This window comes from Cephus cinctus, unplaced genomic scaffold (genome assembly GCF_000341935.2).
Source record: "Cephus cinctus unplaced genomic scaffold, Ccin1 Ccin1_scaffold1249, whole genome shotgun sequence".
Taxonomy (NCBI): domain Eukaryota; kingdom Metazoa; phylum Arthropoda; class Insecta; order Hymenoptera; family Cephidae; genus Cephus; species Cephus cinctus.
The window spans coordinates 79,671-100,322 of record NW_014333698.1 but is presented as its reverse complement, the minus strand read 5'-3'; the positions used below and the strand labels follow the sequence as shown (position 1 = coordinate 100,322).

General features: G+C 35.4%; 4 protein-coding genes and 1 long non-coding RNA gene across 14 annotated transcripts; 2 read left to right on the top strand and 3 right to left on the bottom strand.

Annotated features, from left to right (window-relative positions):
• On the bottom strand, positions 1-4,909 carry LOC107272767 (leucine--tRNA ligase, cytoplasmic). The gene is made up of 14 exons (XM_015750246.2): positions 4,785-4,909; positions 4,412-4,624; positions 4,029-4,238; positions 3,551-3,957; positions 3,256-3,481; positions 2,953-3,171; positions 2,422-2,875; positions 2,212-2,350; positions 1,613-2,131; positions 1,300-1,534; positions 982-1,239; positions 689-904; positions 388-616; positions 1-328 (listed from the first exon to the last, which is right to left on the bottom strand). Exons 1-14 carry the CDS (start codon positions 4,785-4,787, stop codon positions 114-116), a joined length of 3,543 nt encoding a protein of 1,180 aa, XP_015605732.1. The 5' UTR covers positions 4,788-4,909; the 3' UTR covers positions 1-113.
• Positions 4,803-8,118, bottom strand: LOC107272768 (probable arginine--tRNA ligase, cytoplasmic). 2 transcript variants are annotated; one of them, XM_025090048.1, is made up of 9 exons: positions 7,604-8,118; positions 7,343-7,495; positions 7,050-7,275; positions 6,562-6,986; positions 6,354-6,495; positions 6,015-6,277; positions 5,751-5,943; positions 5,114-5,684; positions 4,803-4,919 (listed from the first exon to the last, which is right to left on the bottom strand). In XM_025090048.1, the coding sequence occupies exons 1-9, from the start codon at positions 7,649-7,651 to the stop codon at positions 4,913-4,915; spliced, it is 2,028 nt and encodes a 675-aa protein (XP_024945816.1). In that variant the 5' UTR covers positions 7,652-8,118; the 3' UTR covers positions 4,803-4,912. The 2 variants fall into 2 exon arrangements, with proteins under 2 accessions (XP_024945816.1, XP_015605733.1); XM_015750247.2 differs by lacking the exon at positions 4,803-4,919 and having other exon boundaries at positions 5,030-5,684.
• LOC107272770 (thioredoxin-like protein 4A) lies at positions 8,071-9,001 on the top strand. The gene is made up of 3 exons (XM_015750251.2): positions 8,071-8,239; positions 8,327-8,463; positions 8,536-9,001. The coding sequence occupies exons 1-3, from the start codon at positions 8,162-8,164 to the stop codon at positions 8,747-8,749; spliced, it is 429 nt and encodes a 142-aa protein (XP_015605737.1). The 5' UTR covers positions 8,071-8,161; the 3' UTR covers positions 8,750-9,001.
• Positions 9,002-9,072: 71 nt separating this feature from the next.
• LOC107272766 (receptor-type tyrosine-protein phosphatase eta) lies at positions 9,073-20,251 on the bottom strand. Of its 8 annotated transcripts, none has more exons than XM_025090041.1 (25): positions 20,175-20,251; positions 19,924-20,050; positions 16,846-17,280; positions 16,486-16,761; positions 16,131-16,412; positions 15,785-16,054; positions 15,445-15,708; positions 15,043-15,366; positions 14,449-14,769; positions 14,030-14,368; positions 13,659-13,949; positions 13,373-13,576; positions 12,990-13,095; positions 11,751-11,977; positions 11,584-11,666; positions 11,368-11,502; positions 11,094-11,216; positions 10,883-11,031; positions 10,672-10,807; positions 10,539-10,605; positions 10,363-10,461; positions 9,751-9,852; positions 9,618-9,677; positions 9,343-9,540; positions 9,073-9,263 (listed from the first exon to the last, which is right to left on the bottom strand). In XM_025090041.1, exons 3-25 carry the CDS (start codon positions 17,261-17,263, stop codon positions 9,235-9,237), a joined length of 4,503 nt encoding a protein of 1,500 aa, XP_024945809.1. In that variant the 5' UTR covers positions 17,264-17,280; positions 19,924-20,050; positions 20,175-20,251; the 3' UTR covers positions 9,073-9,234. The 8 variants fall into 8 exon arrangements, 5 of the variants coding, with proteins under 5 accessions (XP_024945809.1, XP_024945807.1, XP_024945808.1 ...); XM_025090039.1 differs by lacking the exons at positions 19,924-20,050; positions 20,175-20,251 and adding exons at positions 18,426-18,677; positions 19,040-19,395; XM_025090040.1 differs by lacking the exons at positions 19,924-20,050; positions 20,175-20,251 and adding exons at positions 18,426-18,579; positions 19,040-19,395.
• LOC107272771 lies at positions 11,870-14,415 on the top strand. 2 transcript variants are annotated; one of them, XR_001539046.2, is made up of 4 exons: positions 11,870-11,992; positions 13,277-13,439; positions 13,513-13,969; positions 14,036-14,415. It is a non-coding gene; the product is annotated as an uncharacterized LOC107272771 (long non-coding RNA). The 2 variants fall into 2 exon arrangements; XR_003061331.1 differs by lacking the exon at positions 11,870-11,992 and adding an exon at positions 13,070-13,200.
• Positions 20,252-20,652: the final 401 nt, after the last annotated feature.

Sequence of the window (20,652 nt, the reverse complement as noted above, 5' to 3'; positions counted from 1 at the left end):
TATTATTAACCCATCTTCATTTTATTAAATCTTGCTTACATGAATTGTTCAATTAAATAATCATTCTTATTAAATTAATATTACTTTCATTAAGATACACCAAAAGATTTTCTTCAACTCTTTTGCTGTACAAGGAAAACAATATCTGTGCTTACCGGCTCTACTTTTCCAGCTTCATTTATACTTATCACTTTAGTCTCTAAGTTAACATCAAATACAGTATCCGGTAGAATTTTTATCTTACCACGTAGTATGTCATCGGATGTTGGTATGGAACGTGGACCCAGAACTGGATCTTCATAACGATAAAGAATAATTGAAGATGAATCTGTAAATATAAAAACCCATTAAGAAACTAAATTTATTAATTATAATATAACAACGAACCTTTAACTTGACGACATTCTTTGGCAATACGTGCAGCGACGATGGAAGCAGTATCTCCAGAAGCAATTTTAACTTTTGCTGTAAAGATACCATTACACTTCTGTGGATTTACAGCAGATAACCAAACACCAGGTTTTACGGAGAAACTGATGTAAGGTGCGCCAGGACAACACTCCTCCTTGGTTTTCTCAGGAGCTTCATCCGTGAACTTAATTTCAATTTCCTCCAGCTGTACAGGCAAAGCAACCATGGCAATGAGAAATAAAAGCAATTAAAGTTAACAAGATAGATTTATACTTACATCCAATGTATTACGAAGGTAATCTATACCACCAGTAAGAACATCAACTTCGCTAAAGTCAAGTGTTAAATTCAATGCTGTAATTCCAGAAGACTCAAGTTTTTCTCTCATTGCCTGTACAAAAGGCATAACACGTTTCATGTATTTCTTCAGTTCTGACTTGCCACTCAGTTCAGTAGCAATTACTTTGTTCTCAGGCAGCTTGTTCCCATTTTTCTGTAAAAAAAAATTTGTTTAGAGCTATTCGCATAATGTCCAATGGATTTATGCAGACTTCTCTAATGAATACGTACGTTATAAAGATCTCTCATTGTATTAAGTACAATGCTTTGCCAAGGTGGGAATGTCTTTGCGACCCACACAGTACCCAGTGTAGGTTTCTCAACAGGAGGGTTTTCCTGTTTACCCTTGGGTGCTTTTCTTACTGTAATGTGATTCTTCAATAGAATTCTAAAGGAGTGTGCGGCTTCCATAAAATAATGAGATGATTTTATTAGGAGCTCGTCGATAGGTCCAACTATTGGCCAACGCTCGTTCAATATACTATATTTCTGTAAAGTCAGAGGTCACAGGTAAAAAAAAACTAAAATGCTTTTCTTAATTCAACGTACCTTTCCTATAAGACCCCAAACGTATTCCGCAGTGTGAGGACAAATAGGTGAGATAAGGATTGTTTGTAGTTCTATGTACCGCAGAATTAAATTTAAATTAGCGCCATTTAATGCACTCAGCTGTAAATATTTATCCCTTGCAGCTTGCAACTCAAAGAATCCAGTTCTGAGTGCTTCCTTGTACAACATTTTTGAATAATTCTCACCTGTCTCCCGTATTTTTAGATTCATTTCGCTGAAAATATTTAAGAATTGCACGATGTTCATATTGCACAGGATTACACGCAGCTGCTGATTTCAAAAAAGAAAGTACCTTTCAAATACACGATCATTGAACGTGCTTATATCCCCTTTCCTAAACGAATCTCTGGAGCTCATAACTTCTTTCACCCATTCAATGAAAGTAAACAGCCGAAGAATTCCAGCATCGGCCATAGTTTCCACGAAATTAGCATCTTCAACAGAATCACCGGAGTCAGCGAGACACAGTCTCATGCCGTCAGCTGAAAATTTCTGAACCGCATCTGACAGCGTTAAGAAATTTCCTTCGGATTTCGACATTTTAGCTGAATTGAGCAATAAGTGGCCATTAGCCCTGATGCCCTTAGGCCACAACTCAGGCTGGTCCGGCCATATAGCAGTGTGATTATAAATGAAAAATGTTAGATGATTCTGAACCAAATCTTTTCCTGACACTCGCAGATCTACTGGATACCAGTACTGGAACTCGCGTCGCATATGATTCAGAGCATCTTTCTTTATGGATGTTTTTGGTAACTTCGCATCCTTAAAGAAAATATAGTCCCAAACTTCAGGCGTCATCTCTTTCACGCTGAAAATAATATTAATCAAAATAATATAACACCCTAATCACCTATCGATCTACATACAGATATTTTTAGTCTCACATACCTTATTCCTAAAACATTAGGCTTATCTCCCTTAAATGTTCCACCTTGAATTAAATGAGCCACCGTATAATAGGCCATATAAATAGTCGAGTCGGATAGTGACTCGATTAACCATTGTTCGTCCCAAGGTAATTTGGTTCCTGTAATTAATAGGTACATAAAAATGCCAGGAATTGACAATTCATCGAAAAAACTTCCTAGTAAAACTTACCAAGTCCATATGTCCTGGAGCAGGCGTACTCGTGAAGCCAATCCAGACAAGCCATAAAATTTTTTCGTACTTCATCATGAAATGTTTCTAAGCTGGCCAAAGCTTCTTCTGCCTGCTTCTTCCACTTCTCCTCACCGTAATCCAAATACCATTGATTGCAGAGAGCGACGACGCACTCGTCGTTTGATCTAGAAATGACAGTTTTTTCTGGTTCATAATAAATCACAGCTTCCTTTGCGTCCACCAATTTCTTCTGAAGCTGCTTCTTCACGTCCTGTACTTTCTTTCCCTTGTACTCGCCTACTAGTAAGACACCATCGTAAAAACCTTTCAGGTAAACCATCTCCTTGGCTTCTAGCAGCTTCGCTTTTTCATTTTGCGACTGTATTTTTAGTCTATCGTATACAGTCACTGCTGACAGATTACCGAACTCTGGTATTTCCAAAATTGGAATCTAACATTTAAAAAAGAAAGTTATGGAATCGCTATCATAGAAAAGTATTAACATATACCACGTTCAAAATAACTTACAGGATCGTAAGGTAATACCATCTCGTCTTTGATATTGTACTTCTCTCTGAAGGGTTGCTTCTTCTTCAGATCTACCAGAGCTGCGTAGTCATCAGGAGAATCACTGGGAACGGAAGTGACGATACCGGTCCCCTTGTCTTCCTTGATTGTTAACATAGGCAAAGTGTAAATGACTTTATGACTAGTCAAAGGAGCTTGCAGAGGTAGTCCCAAGATATCCTAGAACAGATAAATACTTCATTTAATTATGCTTCTGATATATATGAAAAATATTCAACTTTTATAGGAAAAAAAATGACTGACCTGTCCAGTCAGGGTAGCAATGACATCAATCTTCCCTTCCTCTTTAGTAAAACCTTGATAAGACATGTTACGGGCTGCTCTTTCTGTAGACACGTAGACCTCGCCATTAGCCAAAACATAAGCAATGTATTTCATATCTGGGTGGACCCAACAATTCGTTTGGCCATACATAGTCTCAGGCCTTAAGGTAGCAGCAACTAAATAAATTGATTTCCCATTGGCAGCTCTGTAATTTTATCCTTTGTTAATTATATGCTTTTAATAATTAATAATGTCATGTAATTAGAGCTTTTACTTAAGACAACTTGGATAAGGCTCCAGCAATTTCATCTTGATAAGCGTGTATTCTTGAGGACCAACTCCTTCTCCAGAAGATCTATCATGATCCATGCAAGGCTGTCCATCCTTTGGAGAGAATACAGTGTATCTTTTTCCATATTTTATTTTATTACGAGCCTTCAGATGCAGGAACTGCCACCTGACAAAGGAATCGAAGAATGGATTGGCATCTGTCGTTATAAAAGTGCGACGCCAATCCACATGTAATCCAATAGATTTCAAATCCTGCACAGCAAGTGGTGGGAAATAATCCAGCCAATATTCTGCATCAGCAAATTTCTTTATTTCCTCATTATCAAGCCCAAGACTCTGCATTATTTGCCACTGATATTTTGCAACACCCGCCTTAGCTGTAGCCTTACTCTATAAGTATTACGAATTTTATTATATGCTGAATAAAGAGATTGATAATTATAGATGTCCTTTTGCCATACCTTTTTTCCTTTGCTCTTGTCTATAACAGTGACATCATCTGCTTTCTGTTCTACCACTACTTCTTCTTGAGGAAATTTTGGTGGATATCCAAATACTTCCATTTCTCTCTTTAATTTGTCAGAGCAAGCTTTAATAGGCATACCAGTACAATGGAAGCCAAATGGAAATAATACTCTTTTACCCAAAAGACGATTGTAACGAACTGCAAACTTCATGAAATAAAAGAATTCATTCATTTAAAATAATCTTAACTATGTGTTGGGAGAATGTCACCAAAATTTTGTATAGTTCACATTCTTTAGTTATCTGATGCAATACTAATCTGACAAACATAAAACTACTTAATATTATACAAAATAAATTACTAATATTTAACGGTTACCTCGCATTTTGATAAGGAAAATGTATGTCCCAGATGAAGTCTTCCATTCATGTAAGGGAATGGAAACGTAGCCAAAAACTTTTCATCTGGTTTCTTCCTTGCTTCGACAGGAGCATCTTGCTCATGTACTTTAGCAGCTTCCCATTTAGCTTGTACTTCTTTCTCGATTTTCTGAAGATACTCGACCTTATAGGTCCCTTTTCTTTCATTAGCCTGAAAGTAGAAATGAAAAGTTTAATCACAGCTGGTAAAAAAATAGAATAAGAATAGGTTAAGGAAAACGTTCTAATAATCAATCATTATTATGTACAATCATGACTTATTCTCGTAACACAAATTTGAATTAATACTTTTGGCATCATTTGATACTTACCATTCCTTTATTTTTATCAGTGGAACGCTATTTGATAATGGACCACGGATACACGTGGGATGCGGCTCAACATATATCCACCATCCGGCAACTAACCACACTAACTGACCCCCTTAGCAGCAAGTACCTCACCAACTGAAGAAAGACATGAATAAAAACAGATTGATAAGTCGTACATAAAATTACCATAACGCTAAGTATAGGAATCTATTAAACAAAAAAAAAACAAGTAAAAAGGAAATGGATTGAAGTACACAAATTTATTCAATTACTATAGTAAAATACTGAAATTATAAAGACGCATCCAATAAATATTTATTACATCTTACATCCGTGACACTGGTTTCAGTCCTAGCAAATCGAAACACTGCTCAAATATTATAGCAGTTGCTTCGGCAATTAACAATCGACTTATATTAACTTTAACAACTTCATTAAGTTGATTCTTCTCAATGCAATAGCAATTGTCATAGAATTCACTAAACGCACATGCTATTTCATAGCAATACTCGCAGAGATAATGAAGGCAAAGGTCCTTCACTATCTTTTGAAGAACGTCAGGAAACTTCAGCAAAACTTTTGCCAGCTTCCACTCTTTTGGATGATCCAAGGTGATAGGATTAGTTTCTGCTGCCTTCTTCAACTCTTCTTGCGATACATTAGCAGTACGTGCTATGGAACGAATTCTTGTGAAATTATAAAGTAAATACACTGCAGTGTTGCCTTTGTCTTCTAACATTTTGTCAAAGGAGAATACGTATTCATGATTTCGATTATGGGACAGATCAGCGTATTTTATACATCCATACGCTATAGATTTCTGGGCGATCTTTAGTTCCTCTTTTGTCAATACCTTATCTCGTTCTTTATCCAGAAGAGTTTGCATTGCTCTTCTCAATCCTATAATTAATAAGTTTAAAAAGTTGCTATAAACTTGTTTAAACGCCAGTTAGTTAGATCGTTTACCTTCGTCGAGCAAATCGCTAAGTTTCACAGTATCGCCAGATCGGGTTTTGAATTTCTTGTTATCCTCGCCTAATACTACTCCAAAACCAACATGATCAATTCTGTGTTTCTCTGTTATAATTTTGGCTCTCTTTGCACACTTAATCAGTGTTTGGAAATGAACAGATTGTCCTGCATCAGTGACGTAAACGATCTGGAAATATAACAAAATGTATTATTGTATGCAGAGGATTTTCATAAACGGATCGTATGAGGTTCTCTTACCCAATCAGCATTTTCCTCCTCGACACGCTGCTTTATTGCAGCCATATCTGATGTATCGTACGTAAAACCTCCATCCGATTTTATGATTGTGAAAGGGACTCCCACATTGGGTTCCTCTCCCCACATGATCTTTCGACCTTCATCCTCTTCGAGGAGACCTTTTGATTCCAAGTCCTTAACAATTGTCTCCATGTGTTTCTGGTAAAAGGACTCACCTCTTTCAATTATCTTGACATCTAATCGTTCGTAAAGCTTTTGAAAATCTATAAGAATACAGTACTATGATACAGTGTCAATAAGAATGAAAAATGAAATTTAAATAAGTAATATTATTCAAACCTTTTCTTGATACATCACAAATCAATTGCCATGCTTTTATTATTTCAGGGTCAAATTTTTGAAGTTTTACGACACATTCGTATGCTCGAGCTTTAAATTCTGTGTCCTCTTCAAATCTAGCTTTCGATTCTTTATAAAAACTCTAATGAAGTATAATATTATTAATATTAAGTACCTATGATGTAGGTAACAAATGGACACTGTTTACCTGTAAATCAGATATCGGTGGAGACTCTGTCGAATAATTTGGAAACTTGTCTTGAAGATGTGCTATTAACATTCCAAATTGTGTTCCCCAATCACCCACGTGATTGAGCCTCAACACATCATGTCCTAAATACTCTAGGAGTCTGCAAATACTTTCACCAATGATGGTAGACCTCAAATGCCCAACATGCATTTCCTTTGCAATATTGGGACTGGAGAAATCTACTACAACCCTTTTCTTTTCAGTAACTGGTGGTAAAACCTTTGCAGTTTTTACTAAGGAGCTCAAAAGGATTTTTACAAAATCTTGTTTTAAGAATATATTAATGAAACCAGCTCCAGCGATTTCTAATTTCTCTACATAAGGCGATGGACTGACATTAGATTGTATTTTACTAGCTACATCATATGGGGAAGCTTTGATTCCTATACAAACAATTGACAATAACTTTTTTAGTCACTCTTACAAGTGAAATTTCAAAGTCTTACCTTGGGCACTAAGTAGCTTGCTGATAGACATAGCGCTGTTACATTGATAATCCCCAAACTTAGGATTACCAGCAATAGCTATTGTTACAGGTGGATCTGGTAAATCAGGATAAGTGGCAATAATTGCCTCTTTAAAAAGATGAGACAAAGCATCTTGTATACTGATCAAAGTATTTGAATCTATTGAAGGTACAGCATTATTCTTTGAACTTTCAGCTTCTACTGCCTAATAAAAATATTATTAATATAGGCAGCCTATTGACACATTAAAAGTAGACAATATTGTAACATACCCTTTTAAGTATAGCCAATCGGTGTTTCAGCTTAATGTTTTCCTGCTCCAACTTTCCAACATCAGTGTCCACGTTTTCCATATCATTTGACATAGTTAAACCACTGTCTTGGAGCAACTGAATATCTCTTTTCAATTTCTCAATTTCCCTCTCCTGAAAAACATAAGGATTATAACCTAAAACTTCCACACAACCAAATTGCATAGCTACACGCTGATGACACGTTTCACTAAAATATAAAATACTAATCAATATACTTACCGCAATCTCAGCTCGTTTATGATATTTCTCCAAATTCGTTTGAGACATATTGTTAAAAATATATCATATACACTCTAACAATCCACGTGTAAATACAAACCGGCATTAATTGAATGAAAAACTTACAATTAGATAGTACCAACTGCGAGCTTACAGTTTAACATCGAAACAGCTGGCAATAGCAAATTACAAAAACTGCATCTTATTTACTCGAAATTCCAATCATAGAAATGATTTCAGAGTAATAAAATTTCGTAGGTGTGGGGCGAAAAAATTGAATTTTTTATCCTAATACGTTAAGCGCAAAGATGTGCAACAAAGTACAACGATATATCAATCATATATAGAAACTTGAAGTAACAGTTGATAAGTAAGAACCCACTAGTAGTTATCTAAGTATTGCAGGATCACTAGGACTCAGCCGTCTACGAAAATGGGCGGTAGAGCGCAGCACATTACAATAAATAAATTCTTCACTGTTCTTGATGCAGGCAATTGTGTAAGGAGTCATTTTTAAACTTATTATTGTAGTGCAACTTACAAGAAACATTTAGCAAAATGTCGTATATGCTATCACATCTTCACAATGGATGGCAAGTGGATCAAGCAATACTTTCTGAAGAGGATAGAGTTGTGGTAATTTTATTGGAGCATAACCTACCGCATCTTCTTGTAGACAATTCTAGAAAAGATTTTAATACATTTATATATTTTAAAATTTAGGTAATCAGATTTGGACACGATTGGGATCCCATGTGTATGAAAATGGATGAGGTGCTATATAATATTGCAGAGAAAGTAAAGAATTTTGCAGTTATTTACCTAGTTGACATTACTGAAGTTCCTGATTTCAATAAGATGTAAGTCTGCATCTCCTGATTTTACTTTGATGTTTTCCAAATGGAACCTTAATCTAGTTTGATTTTTTACAGGTATGAGCTGTACGACCCATGCACGGTCATGTTTTTCTTTAGGAATAAACATATTATGATAGATCTGGGAACTGGAAACAACAATAAAATCAATTGGACTCTAGAGGATAAGCAGGAGATGATAGACATAATTGAAACAGTATATCGAGGTGCAAGAAAAGGACGTGGTCTTGTAGTTTCACCCAAAGATTATTCCACTAAATATCGCTATTAATTTATTTGAATTGGGCTCAGTGTTTTAATGAACTATAAAACCCAGTCTTCATTAGAAGAAAACAATAACGAATAAAGTACAATGAACGTATTTACCGTACTCCGTCAAGTCGTGCAGTGTCTCTTTGTATATATGAAAAACATTTATTAGACAGTGTTGCATAAGAATAATATTAAACGAATTAATAAGTATTACGTCTTAATGTTAATCTATGTACAGTGAACTATAATACAAATGATTAAAAAATCTTAATACCTATGTGTGAAAATGACGCTTTGAGGCATAGAGTGGTAATATTGTACCTATATCTCTTTGGTAAATAAGTTACAAGTGTCTGCATTATAGAATAACATTTGTGCAGACTCAGTCGCTGTATAAATATATATATATAGAATATAAAATCATTGTAAATATTTTTGTCAATGTACTTACACATAAATTCCATTCCAAAAGATAATAGGTACAAGAAGATTTATTTTAAATACTCATATCGATGTATCTTTCTGCAATGATTCTGAAAAAATACAATAAATATTGTGACCAAACGAGCATTAAATTTGACCAAGTCATTAATTTTTCTTTTTAAGACATACTTTGTGACATATAAGAATACAAGACTTGATTTTTGCCAAACGTATGCACCGATTTTGAACGTGTTAAGTTAGGAAGATTTTCATATGTTGAACTCCTTGACCCACTTATATCTCCTCTCTCCGTACTCTGCTTGCTGCTTAATGACTCTGAATCCCTTATCGATTCATAGACAGGATACTCCTGGCTACCGTACTTCCCTACAAATATTCCACAATTTTCAAAGCCACAATTTACAAGTACTACAAAAGCAATAAATAATCTGTATAATACAAACCTATGGGAACTTGAGGGGTCTTGGAATGAATAGCACTTGTGGACTTAGAATACCTCAAACCTAAAAAAAGGCAATCATTTTTTTAAAGACTCCCGATTATATAATTTTTCTCTTGAAACTTAACAAAACTTACCATTACTTGTTGTGCTTATTTGGCTCTTCAAAATAGGTTGTGGCGAAGAATCAAACATTGGCTCCGTAGAGTCAATCGACGGAGTTGGGCTACTTTTTCTTACTGAAACAATAATATTTATATAAATTTAAAGATTAAGTCAAATACATAACCCTTTATATACGTGACATCGAAACAAATGAAAGCAGTCGATACTCCATACTCTGATGATTAATCATAACTGTTAAAACCTTGTAAAGTTTAGGAATTTCAGTGAAAATATGCATAAGCCATGCATGATTATAAAGACGAAGCTTTAAAACCAAGGGACACCAAGTATATACAGTTATTCAAGACCATTGCATCACCTAAAAATGACTTTACCATTGGACTTAATGAAAATCAAATGGATAAAACGATCTTCAGGTGATGCAATAGTCCTGAATAACCATGTATGTTATGTTAAATGTATTCAACCGTAGCATACCTCACTAGTTTCTACATTGTTGCTCACTTTTTTCATACTGTAGTACAAAATAAATATGGTTATTTCTACGATGTTATTTTCTACAAATACATTCGGTTCTTTGAGATAGATGCTTCTATACTGGGCTGGAGAAGATTGTTACATACACGTCTCTAGGCTGCTGACTAGGTTCATATTCGAACTTGACCTTTCTTTCTTCTTCCTTGAGATGTTCTCGTAGATCGGATCGACAGGTGGTGGTTTGTCTGCAACATAATAAAACAATAAAAATCTCTTTTCACTAATAAACATTCTGCGTTAGTGACAAAATAGAAATACTTACATGATTTTAAACAGAAAGGATTCTTAAGGACTTGCCTTATACAATTGTAAATGTAAGCGTATTGACTCTGCAAGAAAAATTATCGTCAATTAATCATACGATCATAACACAAATAATATAAATATATTATTACCTCTCGTTGCACCATATTAATTCGGCAACGTCTTAATCTGTAAACAGTACCAAATACATCCAATTTCCTGTTATCTCTGATACTCTGCAGTAATATATCTAGGGCTATCAAAGTCCCCGTCCTGCCTATTCCGGCGCTGTTAAATCATAAATATATTTCGGTAAATCTTCTTTATTAAACAATTATTCTGTTAGTGGCAAAATAATTTTACCTGCAATGTACAACAACCAGGCCTTTATTGACTGACATTTGTCGACGCATTATTTGGCAGAAATGAATCATCGATTCGAAATCTTCAGGTACATCATGATCTGGCCAGTCTTTAAAGTGAAGATGCATTATGTTACGCTTTTCATTGTCCTGAAAATAAAAAAACAATATAATTTTTCTAATATAAAATTTATCTAAATAACAGGACAAACCTTTTGTAAAGCGAGTGTCCTCTGCGTGTACGTTCGGAAATCCAATTCACTGGTGCATCTTATCGTCATGTGCTCATAATTGAATGATTCGCGAATGGTCGGGAAGTACTGATGACACTTTTCCTAGAAAGTATAGAAGCATACACTTTATATGATTGATACATTACCAATTACAGAATCCCCAGACTTGTAGACAAAAATACGTGTCGGGAGCAATGTCTCATCAAATATAATCAAGATACTGTGACATTTTAAATTAAATATACTGACTCACTTTTCCTTTCTCGACGAGTTGCGTCAACATGACAATGATTTTAACGTCGTACTGGTCGACCATCCTCCAAAAATCATAAGTGGTATCATCTTTTGGCCCTTGACAAGCAATGTACTCATCAGTTCCGGAATATCCCTATAATTTATGAACAAAACATTGTCACGAATGATCTACATGCATGGAATTAAGATGAAATATATAAATGTCTAGACCCACTCTTATAAAGGATGCATTGATATAATCGGAATCCGAATTAGGATCGTTGTCGATAATTTCAAGTTTCACTCTCGAAAAGTCATCTGAAAATCATGACAAATCTTGATTAGTCGAAATATGTTTAATTAAACAAAAACTATACTAATAAATTATAGATACGCTCGTACATGGTAATATATCCGTGTATCGATTCTTCTTTTTATTAGCCTGCAAGCATGCAGCGTTCGTCGGCATCTGCAGGTCTATACTGAGCGTCTGAAGTAACTGAAACTCATTGCTGAGCTTTCCGGGATTCTCAGCGAGCTGTTGACAGTGTGCAATAAATTTCCGTCTGGTGAACGGAGCAGGTACAGGAGAACCCGGCATATCCGAGTGTAGCAATCTTCTCAAGACTCTGAAAATGCATAAGGTAACACAAAACGATTAACGAGAATAATAAAAACGCATTATACACGTGCCAACGTTAAATACGCAATGAATTAAAATGATTTTAAAAAAGAATTGTGACTGGCAGTAGTTGTATCCGTACTTTCCAAGACTGGGAAACATCTTCGATCGTAGCGTTGATCTAATTATTGGCCAAGGTCTAATTCCAACTGGCACTTTGAATTATCACAACCTTGGGAATCGATCACTGAACTGTTACAGGTGCATGATGACTAACAAAAAAAAAACATACTTTGAGGTAAAAAATTACGCGTGACTCTTTTCCAAAGTCGAATTGTGTCACGTTTTAACAACGTCTCGAGGGCGCTCGTATAGCAGTGTAACAGGGTGATTTAAAAATAACTTGGAATATACGCACTTCGTCAGGAAGCAGAAGAGGGATTTCGTTTTACAGATATGCGAACTCATTATATCGAACCGAGCGCACGTGCTATAGATCAGATTGACTTTGTATTTTCATTCTGTCATTCGCAATGTTCACCTTCGCCTAGTACGTTGCAAATATATTCATGATAAAAATACCCGTTTGAATTTAGGCAGCCGCGGCCTCTACGTTCAATCCCGACTAAACGCTCTGTCCAAGACACTTGCCCCCAATATAACGTATACATTAATGACTATGGCGGATTCGTGCATTGGATAACCTTGGCTGAGCTCCCTATAGCATTCTTCTGAGTCATAGGACTAATATTGATTATTTCCCATAAGTGTATACCTGGTCAGTATACTTGTATTTTGTATGAGTGACACTGATACGCTCCTGAGGACTCTTATGCAGTCATCGTCACTGCGGAGACTCGTCCACCTCCTCCTTCTCCTCTCTTAAGATTACTGCCATTCACGATACCGGAATTTTATACTCTGTATATATGTCTAACACCTGTCTATATGTTTAAACAGATAACAGACATCGAGTGTGCTTATCACTATACAGGAAAACATGTTACATATGTACTTACGACTGTAGAGAACCTTTGCGAACGAGTAACATCATTGTGATAATAAGGCCCAGAAATAGAATTCCAAACACCACCCCAATCACAAAAGCGACGTTTAATTCGGCGTCTGGTAGCGCAGGATTTTTTTTTCGGCAAGCACAAAAAGAAAGGAATTATTAGTACTTGATAAACATTTACAATGGGCACGTCCAACCCAATTAATAGCACAGTAGTTAGTATTGGATGACAAGAAAAATAAAAGAAGTGCAAGCGATGAAAAATTTAAAACTTGAATTTGAATTATTTAGTTTCAGATGAATAACGACAAAGTGGAAGTACTCTCAATATAGTAAACATGTCATACCTTGATGGTACTCTTCGTTGAATCAAATGAGATTAATTACCTGTCTTGACGGTGAACGTAACGGAATCTGCATAACCGCCACTAGTGAATGCTCGCATTCGTACATGGTACAACATGTCAGGTTTCAAAGGACCATTACAGTACAATCGTGATTCTGTATTTGCTGATAACTCCTTGCAGGTGATATCCTCACCAATGACGTACTTGACGGCACTCATGTGGCCATAATCGACTACATGGTTGGCTGAAATTTAAAGTTGAAAAATATATTAATTTATATAAACTATACTACAATGTTAGAACTCGATTATATGGTTGTTACTGACAGTAAGCTGGATTCCAGGATTTTCGAGTTGCCTGATAAGGGATAACAAATTCTGCCAGCATGGATTCTTGCCAGGCTGAGATATTAGGCCAGTTTCCATTCCTAATGTCAAGTCTAGCCTGTCGTGCAGTATTGTATCCAACCTCAGATACTGTTATAGCATAAAACAAGATCTCTCCGTTTGTATGGGGAAAAATAGGCAGCAACACGACAGCTGTGGTTGTCGTTCTTTGTGCCTTCTGAGGATCTAATGTGATCAGTTTGACATAATCTTTACTCGGTTGTGCAGGAACTATAAATTAATATTAACAGGTATGGTATATGATCGTGATGTATAATATTTATATAATTTTAATGATGACTGATATATACTTCCAGCTGGATACAGAACGCTAGTCGAGTCGGGTGCTCCTAGTACATCCAAGTCAATTACTTTCGCTGATACTTCGAAAGTATAATTGTATTCCGCCTTTAATTCTCCAAGATTAATCGAGAATATATCATTATTGCCAATAGCTGTAGTTATATTATATATTCGATCGAAGAAATCGTCATTAAAATCTGTTCTTGTACCATAAACGGAAATATGGAAGTAATCAATCTCCCCATGTAAGGCACATGGTAAACTCCATGATACAGTAGTATCCAAAGTGTCTGGATCATTTTCGTTATTGGTAATGGAGTATGACAAAAGTTCTACAGTGCCAGGAACTAAAAGAACAATAAAAATAAAGGTTCATACAATTGTCATTAAATGACACAAAGTATTTATACTCAATATATTAACCTACCTCCAATTTTGGTCTCAAAGTAAATCCAATCACTGTATACACCCCAACCAGCTCCAGTTCGAGCTCTGATTCTTGCTGAATAATTGGAATAAGGTACACCACTTGCATACGTGTAAGCTAAACTGCTACCGTCGATATCAGAAATATTAGTACTCGTCACTCTATTCATCTGGCACCAATCAGGCATTAGGAACAATGTATCCCAGTCAAGTATAACTTCAAACGTGGTTAAGTAACCAGCTAAATAATCTGGTTTACTCCATGTTAATGTGAAATTGGTATTGGTGATACCAATGACATTAAATGTCGGCGCCGATGGCACTACAATATTAATTAGCCGTAACGATAAGGACTTTCGTTATCATATTACCTGACACACCGAAGAGATATTGATAAGGATGAGCAATTCCCGTGTATTTCGAGTATGAAATTAAATGGATAGCATATCAACCCTCTCTAAAACTTCTGTGTTGATTCTAGAATGTGTCCTATATCCAGTGTACCCAGTAACTGTTAGCCACAGAGTCCCACAAGGCTTAACTAATATCTCCTCGGTGCCCAGCAACACTTTTTATCAATTAAAACTAAACTCACCGTCCTCTGATGTAATAGCGCTTACAACTGTACTAAGCGAACTATTCCCTGCCGAATTAATTGTAAGCGCTTGACAGCTGTAAGTGGTAAAAGGACTAAGATCCGATACTGTGATGTTAACTAATAGATCTACCAAAGATGAAATACTATCGGTCGACATTCCACTCAAAAGTTCAAAACCATGCCCGTCGGTTGAAATCCAATTGCAAACAGTAACGACAGAGTACAAGGGACAATTATTCATGTAACTTAAAATACGCCAGCCTATGGATATGGTGCTCATCGTGACCCAAGGACTTACGTTAAGGACTGGCGCATCGGTTACTAAAAATAAAAATATTTGATAATAACGTTCAATAAAAAAAATATATCAAATATTAAAAAGAAATTAATTTTATATACCAGATTCTTCAGTAGTCTGTATAGTAGTATCAAATGGACCATCGCCATTGGTTATACCAACTGCGTTCACTTGTGCAGTGTAAGTCATACATGCGTATAAACCAGATATCCTAATATAATTATTTGTCGTAGTTTCAGTTACCGTATCCCACAAAGTTATACGGTAATGCTTGATACAAGTAGCAGCAATCGTCGGCATCTGCCAGCTGATGTTCAAAGAAAATTGTCCTGGTGTCGCTGTCAAGAGAAGTGGTGCTCCAGGAGCTGGAATAATAAAAAAAATTATAATGAAATATGGAAACACTAATATTTTATGTTTTATTACTATCTCTCTACTCACTAACGTAAGATGTAGTTGCGCTGGTGCTTATATTGGCAGATTCTCCAGCGTTTCCAACAGCAGTCACAGAAAATGTATAATCCACACATGGATTAAGATTCGTAACATTGTACGTTTCGACAGTAACAGTTGTTGTGGTGCAGTTGCCTCTGCTACAAGTTGTCACAAAATAATGTAACAAGCATTGAATATTTGTTGTTGGTGCCTCCCACGTTAGTAGCACCCAAAAACCACTGATGCTAGTTATTAGATCGGTTGGTGCACCAGGTACTTGAATGAAAAATAATTTAATAAGGTACAAAAAAAATCAAACAATTTTTAGTACTCGAAGTTCAAGCAAACTTACCACAGTCAAGTGTGTCCCCAGTGGTAAATGCAGCTGTACCGTTTCCTTCAGAACTACTATAAGGTATTACTTCGACATTGTACTTTGTACAGGCATTCAGGCCTGTTATATTGACGTACAAGTCGGTAGTACTAGTTGAAACACTAATGTTTTTTCCATCAAGTTCGTACCAAACATTAATATAATACCAAGAGACAAGACTGGCTTCAATGGGAGAGATCCAGGATGCACATAAGCCATACTCCAAGCCAGTGACATTAAGTTGTCGAACAGCTGATATCGCTGCAATAATTAATATATAAACATACTACAGTATTACAGTTGTTTATATAATAAACGTTATATGAATGCTTACGGGATGTCTTAGTGACTCCATAAACAGATACTGGTGTTCCCATCAAATTCGTAACAGGTGTTATTGTTATCGTGTAATTAGTATTGGGATTCAGGTCTCTTACAATGTAACTATTTAACGATGACGACTGATTACAACTTCCTATCGCAGTAGTATTTTGGTACCATTGTATCATATAAAAGTTTAAGTCATTCCTAGATGCATTGAGAGTCCATGATACAGCAATGTCATTTGTACCAATACTGGTAATTGTCAGATTCTGTACTGCAGCAGTTTCTGTAATTGACAAGTAAAAAAATATGTTTGATTCAATAGTTAATAAGTATATTAATTACTAATTAATACGCATGAATAACTTACCATTATCTGTTGATAATAAACGCAACGCGTTCGACTCTCTTGTCTCGAGATATTCGTCCATAGAAATGGTATTACTGAATTCTATGGGTTCTGTAGAATTGTCAGACACCGCAGAGCTTGTATCAATAGTATTACGTTTAATGAAATCGTTTATCGATTTCCAATCTGAGTCTCTTGGTTCTAACGTTGATGCGTTCTCTTCTTTGTATACATTAGTATACCCAATAGATTCACTTGAGTGCAAATTATTTTCAAATGTTGAGATATCCCCCTCCGTAAGGACCTCCTGGACGAAGTCCACGTTTTTAGTAACAGGACTCGTTGATGAACCTTCTGTACCCGTGGTGTCGCCATCGCCAAACACGTAGAACACGTGCATTACGTATAGCAGGATTTGTAATCGTTTCCTTGGTATCATCCTGGCTTTTTTTTAATCTGGAAAGATTCGTAAACATACAGTTCGACGTGAAGATTAACCGTTTGTACAAAATAATAAATAAGTTAAATATTTTTCCAGCATTTTCGGTTGTGGCTTCTAAGATGGTCCTCTGTGATAACACTGATATCTTGTCCTCTTATCATAAATTCGCAATATCAAAAAAATTATTTTACCCTGACAATTTAAAAACGTAGCATTGATTGATAGCAGAACATCAATTACTAAGGATTTATTTAAGACTTTTGGTATATCTGAAATGTATTATTAATTCATTGTAATTATTCTCTTTTTTTTACAATAGACTTTAATACTCGATGTATCATAGATCTGATATACCAACTAAAATTTATCTATTATGGGATTTATAAAGCTTAAGTCATTATCGGACACAAAGATTGTTGAATAAACAAGAAGCTTTACGTATTTTCTTGTAGTTTTCTATGGAACTACGTCATTATATGATATATAATGTTATATACATTACAACAGGATATAAGTTGTATACAGAAACAATTGGTCCTTGAATATTATCTATTGGCTATTCAATAAATTTCATAGCATCAAGTATTATAGTTTGCCATTCATGTTATCGCTGTAGCGCACTTTACTACGTAGGCAATTTTATTAGATATCGTCAAAACCACTTCCGCTCTTGTGTATTCGTGAAGATAAGTTGAGGATTTTAGTGAGAAAATTTGAATACTGTTTAACCTGCATTAAAATTTTTAAAATTTCGTGGACATTAATGGAGGGTGGTTCAATGTAATATCTACCAATAAAGAATCTTCATGGACACTACTGATTTATGGTAATTGTTCCTAGAACAATAGGAAGCCTATTTAGTTTTTAGTATACACTATTGACAAAAGATAAAGTATCCATTATCTTTTTACAAAACTTTACTCTAGTCTGATAAGAATATATTGATGAAAAGCTATTTTTAATCCCAATCCCTACTAGAATTGTCAAACTTTTTATAAATCCTGATAAATTATTCGATCGTGAACGTCACTCCGAAATATTTAATCTTATCAAACATGAGATATACATTTAGTATTCTATTATCAATCGATTCGCTTTATACTGACTGGAAATGCAAACGGTTATTTTTTTAATATAATAGAAATACTACAATGCTTACCTATATATCTGATATATTCATCGATTTCAATACCCGGTATAAATGTAAATTTTTATATAGCACAGTAATGTCTCTTCTTAGACAAAAATTCATGAATCTCATTGTACGTGACATTTTTGTTTAATTAATATTCCAGGATGCGTTATATTAATGTCTAATTGAGAAATTTCATTTATCTGCCTTTTCTACTTTCACATTATATTTATGCAGAATATTAAATGTATTCAAGACACTATGAGCTTCATCCAATTGCTTCATTATGGTTTACCAGAAAATTGAGAATTTGAGAAATAACAATTAAAAAGAAAGTACATTCCAAACGATCAATCTAATTTTATGTAATTAAATATTTCTTATAGTCTGCTAGGCCTAATCACATAATGATACGCTAGCAAAAGTGTAATAATTTATTTACGAATATAAAAATTCACGACTTTGTAAACGTAAAAGTACTTAAAACTAAGCTAGTATATGAGGATTATGTCATCCTTTATAGTTTTACAAGTCCCATGCCAAAATATAAAATGGAATTTTTAAAACAAAATTCTATTTATATACCCTCACAAAATAACAATTTGGACTATAGTATATCTGAATACAAAGAATCCGCTCACAGATTTAATTAACCGTGACAGTTGATTTGATCGATGTACATAATATAAATAATATAAGGTTAACACGAGAAGAAATGACGACACTCTTCCAATGGATACTGTCCATTGCTCACTGACAGCTACTCTCTTGCTGCCTGCGGACAACGCTGATATCACTGATAACATAAAATTCTAATCAGGTTCCGCCGACTCTCCATACGGCGACTCCATTAATTAAGCACGATGAATATTGTCCAAGGCGCTTTACTATAAAATAAGGGAGCTTGGATTGATTCTTCAGGAATCCAAAAACTGCACAATAAGAAAGATTAACAAAAGAAAATTTTGATCTACTTGTTGCATTATTATGACAATAATCATTAGACTGTTCATACGTGTGTATGTATACAATATATGTATGTTGCATATACAATATGAGATGCAGGGGTCTCTTTTATATTAAAAGTGATAAAGAGATGGCCCGTTCGTTATATTGCTTTACGGCAGAAAGCAAGCAACAGTAATGTGTTGCTGGCGTTCTACTTAGTGCAGATGATGTATTCGTCATTCGCGTAATTAAAATTGTTAGCTTAATTGTTAATTGTGAGTGAAGACAAGTTTGCGCAATATATAAGATTCTGAATAGAGATGTACGTATAACGTACAAAATGGTAGATTGGTGAATTATTGAAATGCTAGGAATTTCAAAATCTAATTGTAAGGAATGTTTGACTCTGTATAAATAAGAAGAATAAAGTATATAAACATTTTGAATATTGTAAAAGTAAAACGTATATATGGATACTTAATCAAGGCGTCTTAAAGTTCAATCAACAACCATGTTAAAAGTCGTTATAAAATAATTTAAGACAATCTGATAACATCTTTAGAATAGTAATACTTACCTAATTCCTGAGATCCAAGAAAGATGTACAGTTAAGAGCGATGATGATGAAAACTTATAAAGTATCAAGTAAACAGGACTTAAAGCGGCAAACGCAAGACCAGCCAGAATTACATGATCAAATAATTCTGTAAAAAGAAAAACGCCGTCACGAACGTCTTCCAATGTATAAAATAACAAGGAACTGCGAAAAAAATGCCAGGAGGCATTTTACCGCGTGAAAAGCACTGTAAGGAAATGTTACTAACGGACCTGTAGCTGTGCCAGCGACTGCAGCCAAGCCCGAATAATACAAGCCCATGTGTTTCTTCCAAGCAGGATATCTCTGGGACAACCCCCACAAAGGCCATCTTCAAAAATAGCACGGCCATGGTGTGAAGGCATGGAAACCATAGACCTGGGCTCATGTACACGCAAACACAGACTCGCGCTCGAGGGCCCAGGTCCGGTCTATGGGGGCCTTAAGGACCCGAATGAATCCCACACCGGGACACCTGCTCGACCGGCCACCCTTAAGGTGCGCTCAGGTTTTCCCATGGCGATATTCTCCCATTTCCATTGGTCATTGAGACCATCGTATATTCTCATACATGAGGGACACTATTGACAGAGGTGAGATAAAAGTGATGCATCATCCATGGGAGTAGCGGTGTCCAATGGTATCTTGCAAAATCATCAGTGTGTATTTAAGGATTAACCTTTAACATTGATCGTCAACCAAATTTGAATC

Excerpts from the sequence above, each read along its gene's own strand:
- LOC107272767 (XM_015750246.2), bottom strand. Across the intron at positions 3,172-3,255 it reads TTGCTACCCTGACTGGACAG|GATATCTTGGGACTACCTCT; the intron begins GTCAGTCATTTT and ends TATCTGTTCTAG. Across the intron at positions 2,351-2,421 it reads CTCCAGGACATATGGACTTG|GAACCAAATTACCTTGGGAC; the intron begins GTAAGTTTTACT and ends TATTAATTACAG.
- LOC107272770 (XM_015750251.2), top strand. The coding sequence starts at position 8,162 with ATGTCGTATATGCTATCACATCTTCACAATGGATGGCAAGTGGATCAA. Across the intron at positions 8,240-8,326 it reads CTGAAGAGGATAGAGTTGTG|GTAATCAGATTTGGACACGA; the intron begins GTAATTTTATTG and ends TTTAAAATTTAG. Across the intron at positions 8,464-8,535 it reads GTTCCTGATTTCAATAAGAT|GTATGAGCTGTACGACCCAT; the intron begins GTAAGTCTGCAT and ends GATTTTTTACAG.
- LOC107272768 (XM_025090048.1), bottom strand. The coding sequence starts at position 7,651 with ATGTCTCAAACGAATTTGGAGAAATATCATAAACGAGCTGAGATTGCG. Across the intron at positions 7,496-7,603 it reads ATAAACGAGCTGAGATTGCG|GAGAGGGAAATTGAGAAATT; the intron begins GTAAGTATATTG and ends TATGTTTTTCAG. Across the intron at positions 5,944-6,014 it reads AGGAGGAAAATGCTGATTGG|ATCGTTTACGTCACTGATGC; the intron begins GTAAGAGAACCT and ends TTATATTTCCAG.
- LOC107272766 (XM_025090041.1), bottom strand. The coding sequence starts at position 17,263 with ATGATACCAAGGAAACGATTACAAATCCTGCTATACGTAATGCACGTG. Across the intron at positions 11,032-11,093 it reads GGACACTCGCTTTACAAAAG|GACAATGAAAAGCGTAACAT; the intron begins GTTTGTCCTGTT and ends TTTTATTTTCAG. Across the intron at positions 9,541-9,617 it reads GACCCCTCAAGTTCCCATAG|GGAAGTACGGTAGCCAGGAG; the intron begins GTTTGTATTATA and ends GAATATTTGTAG.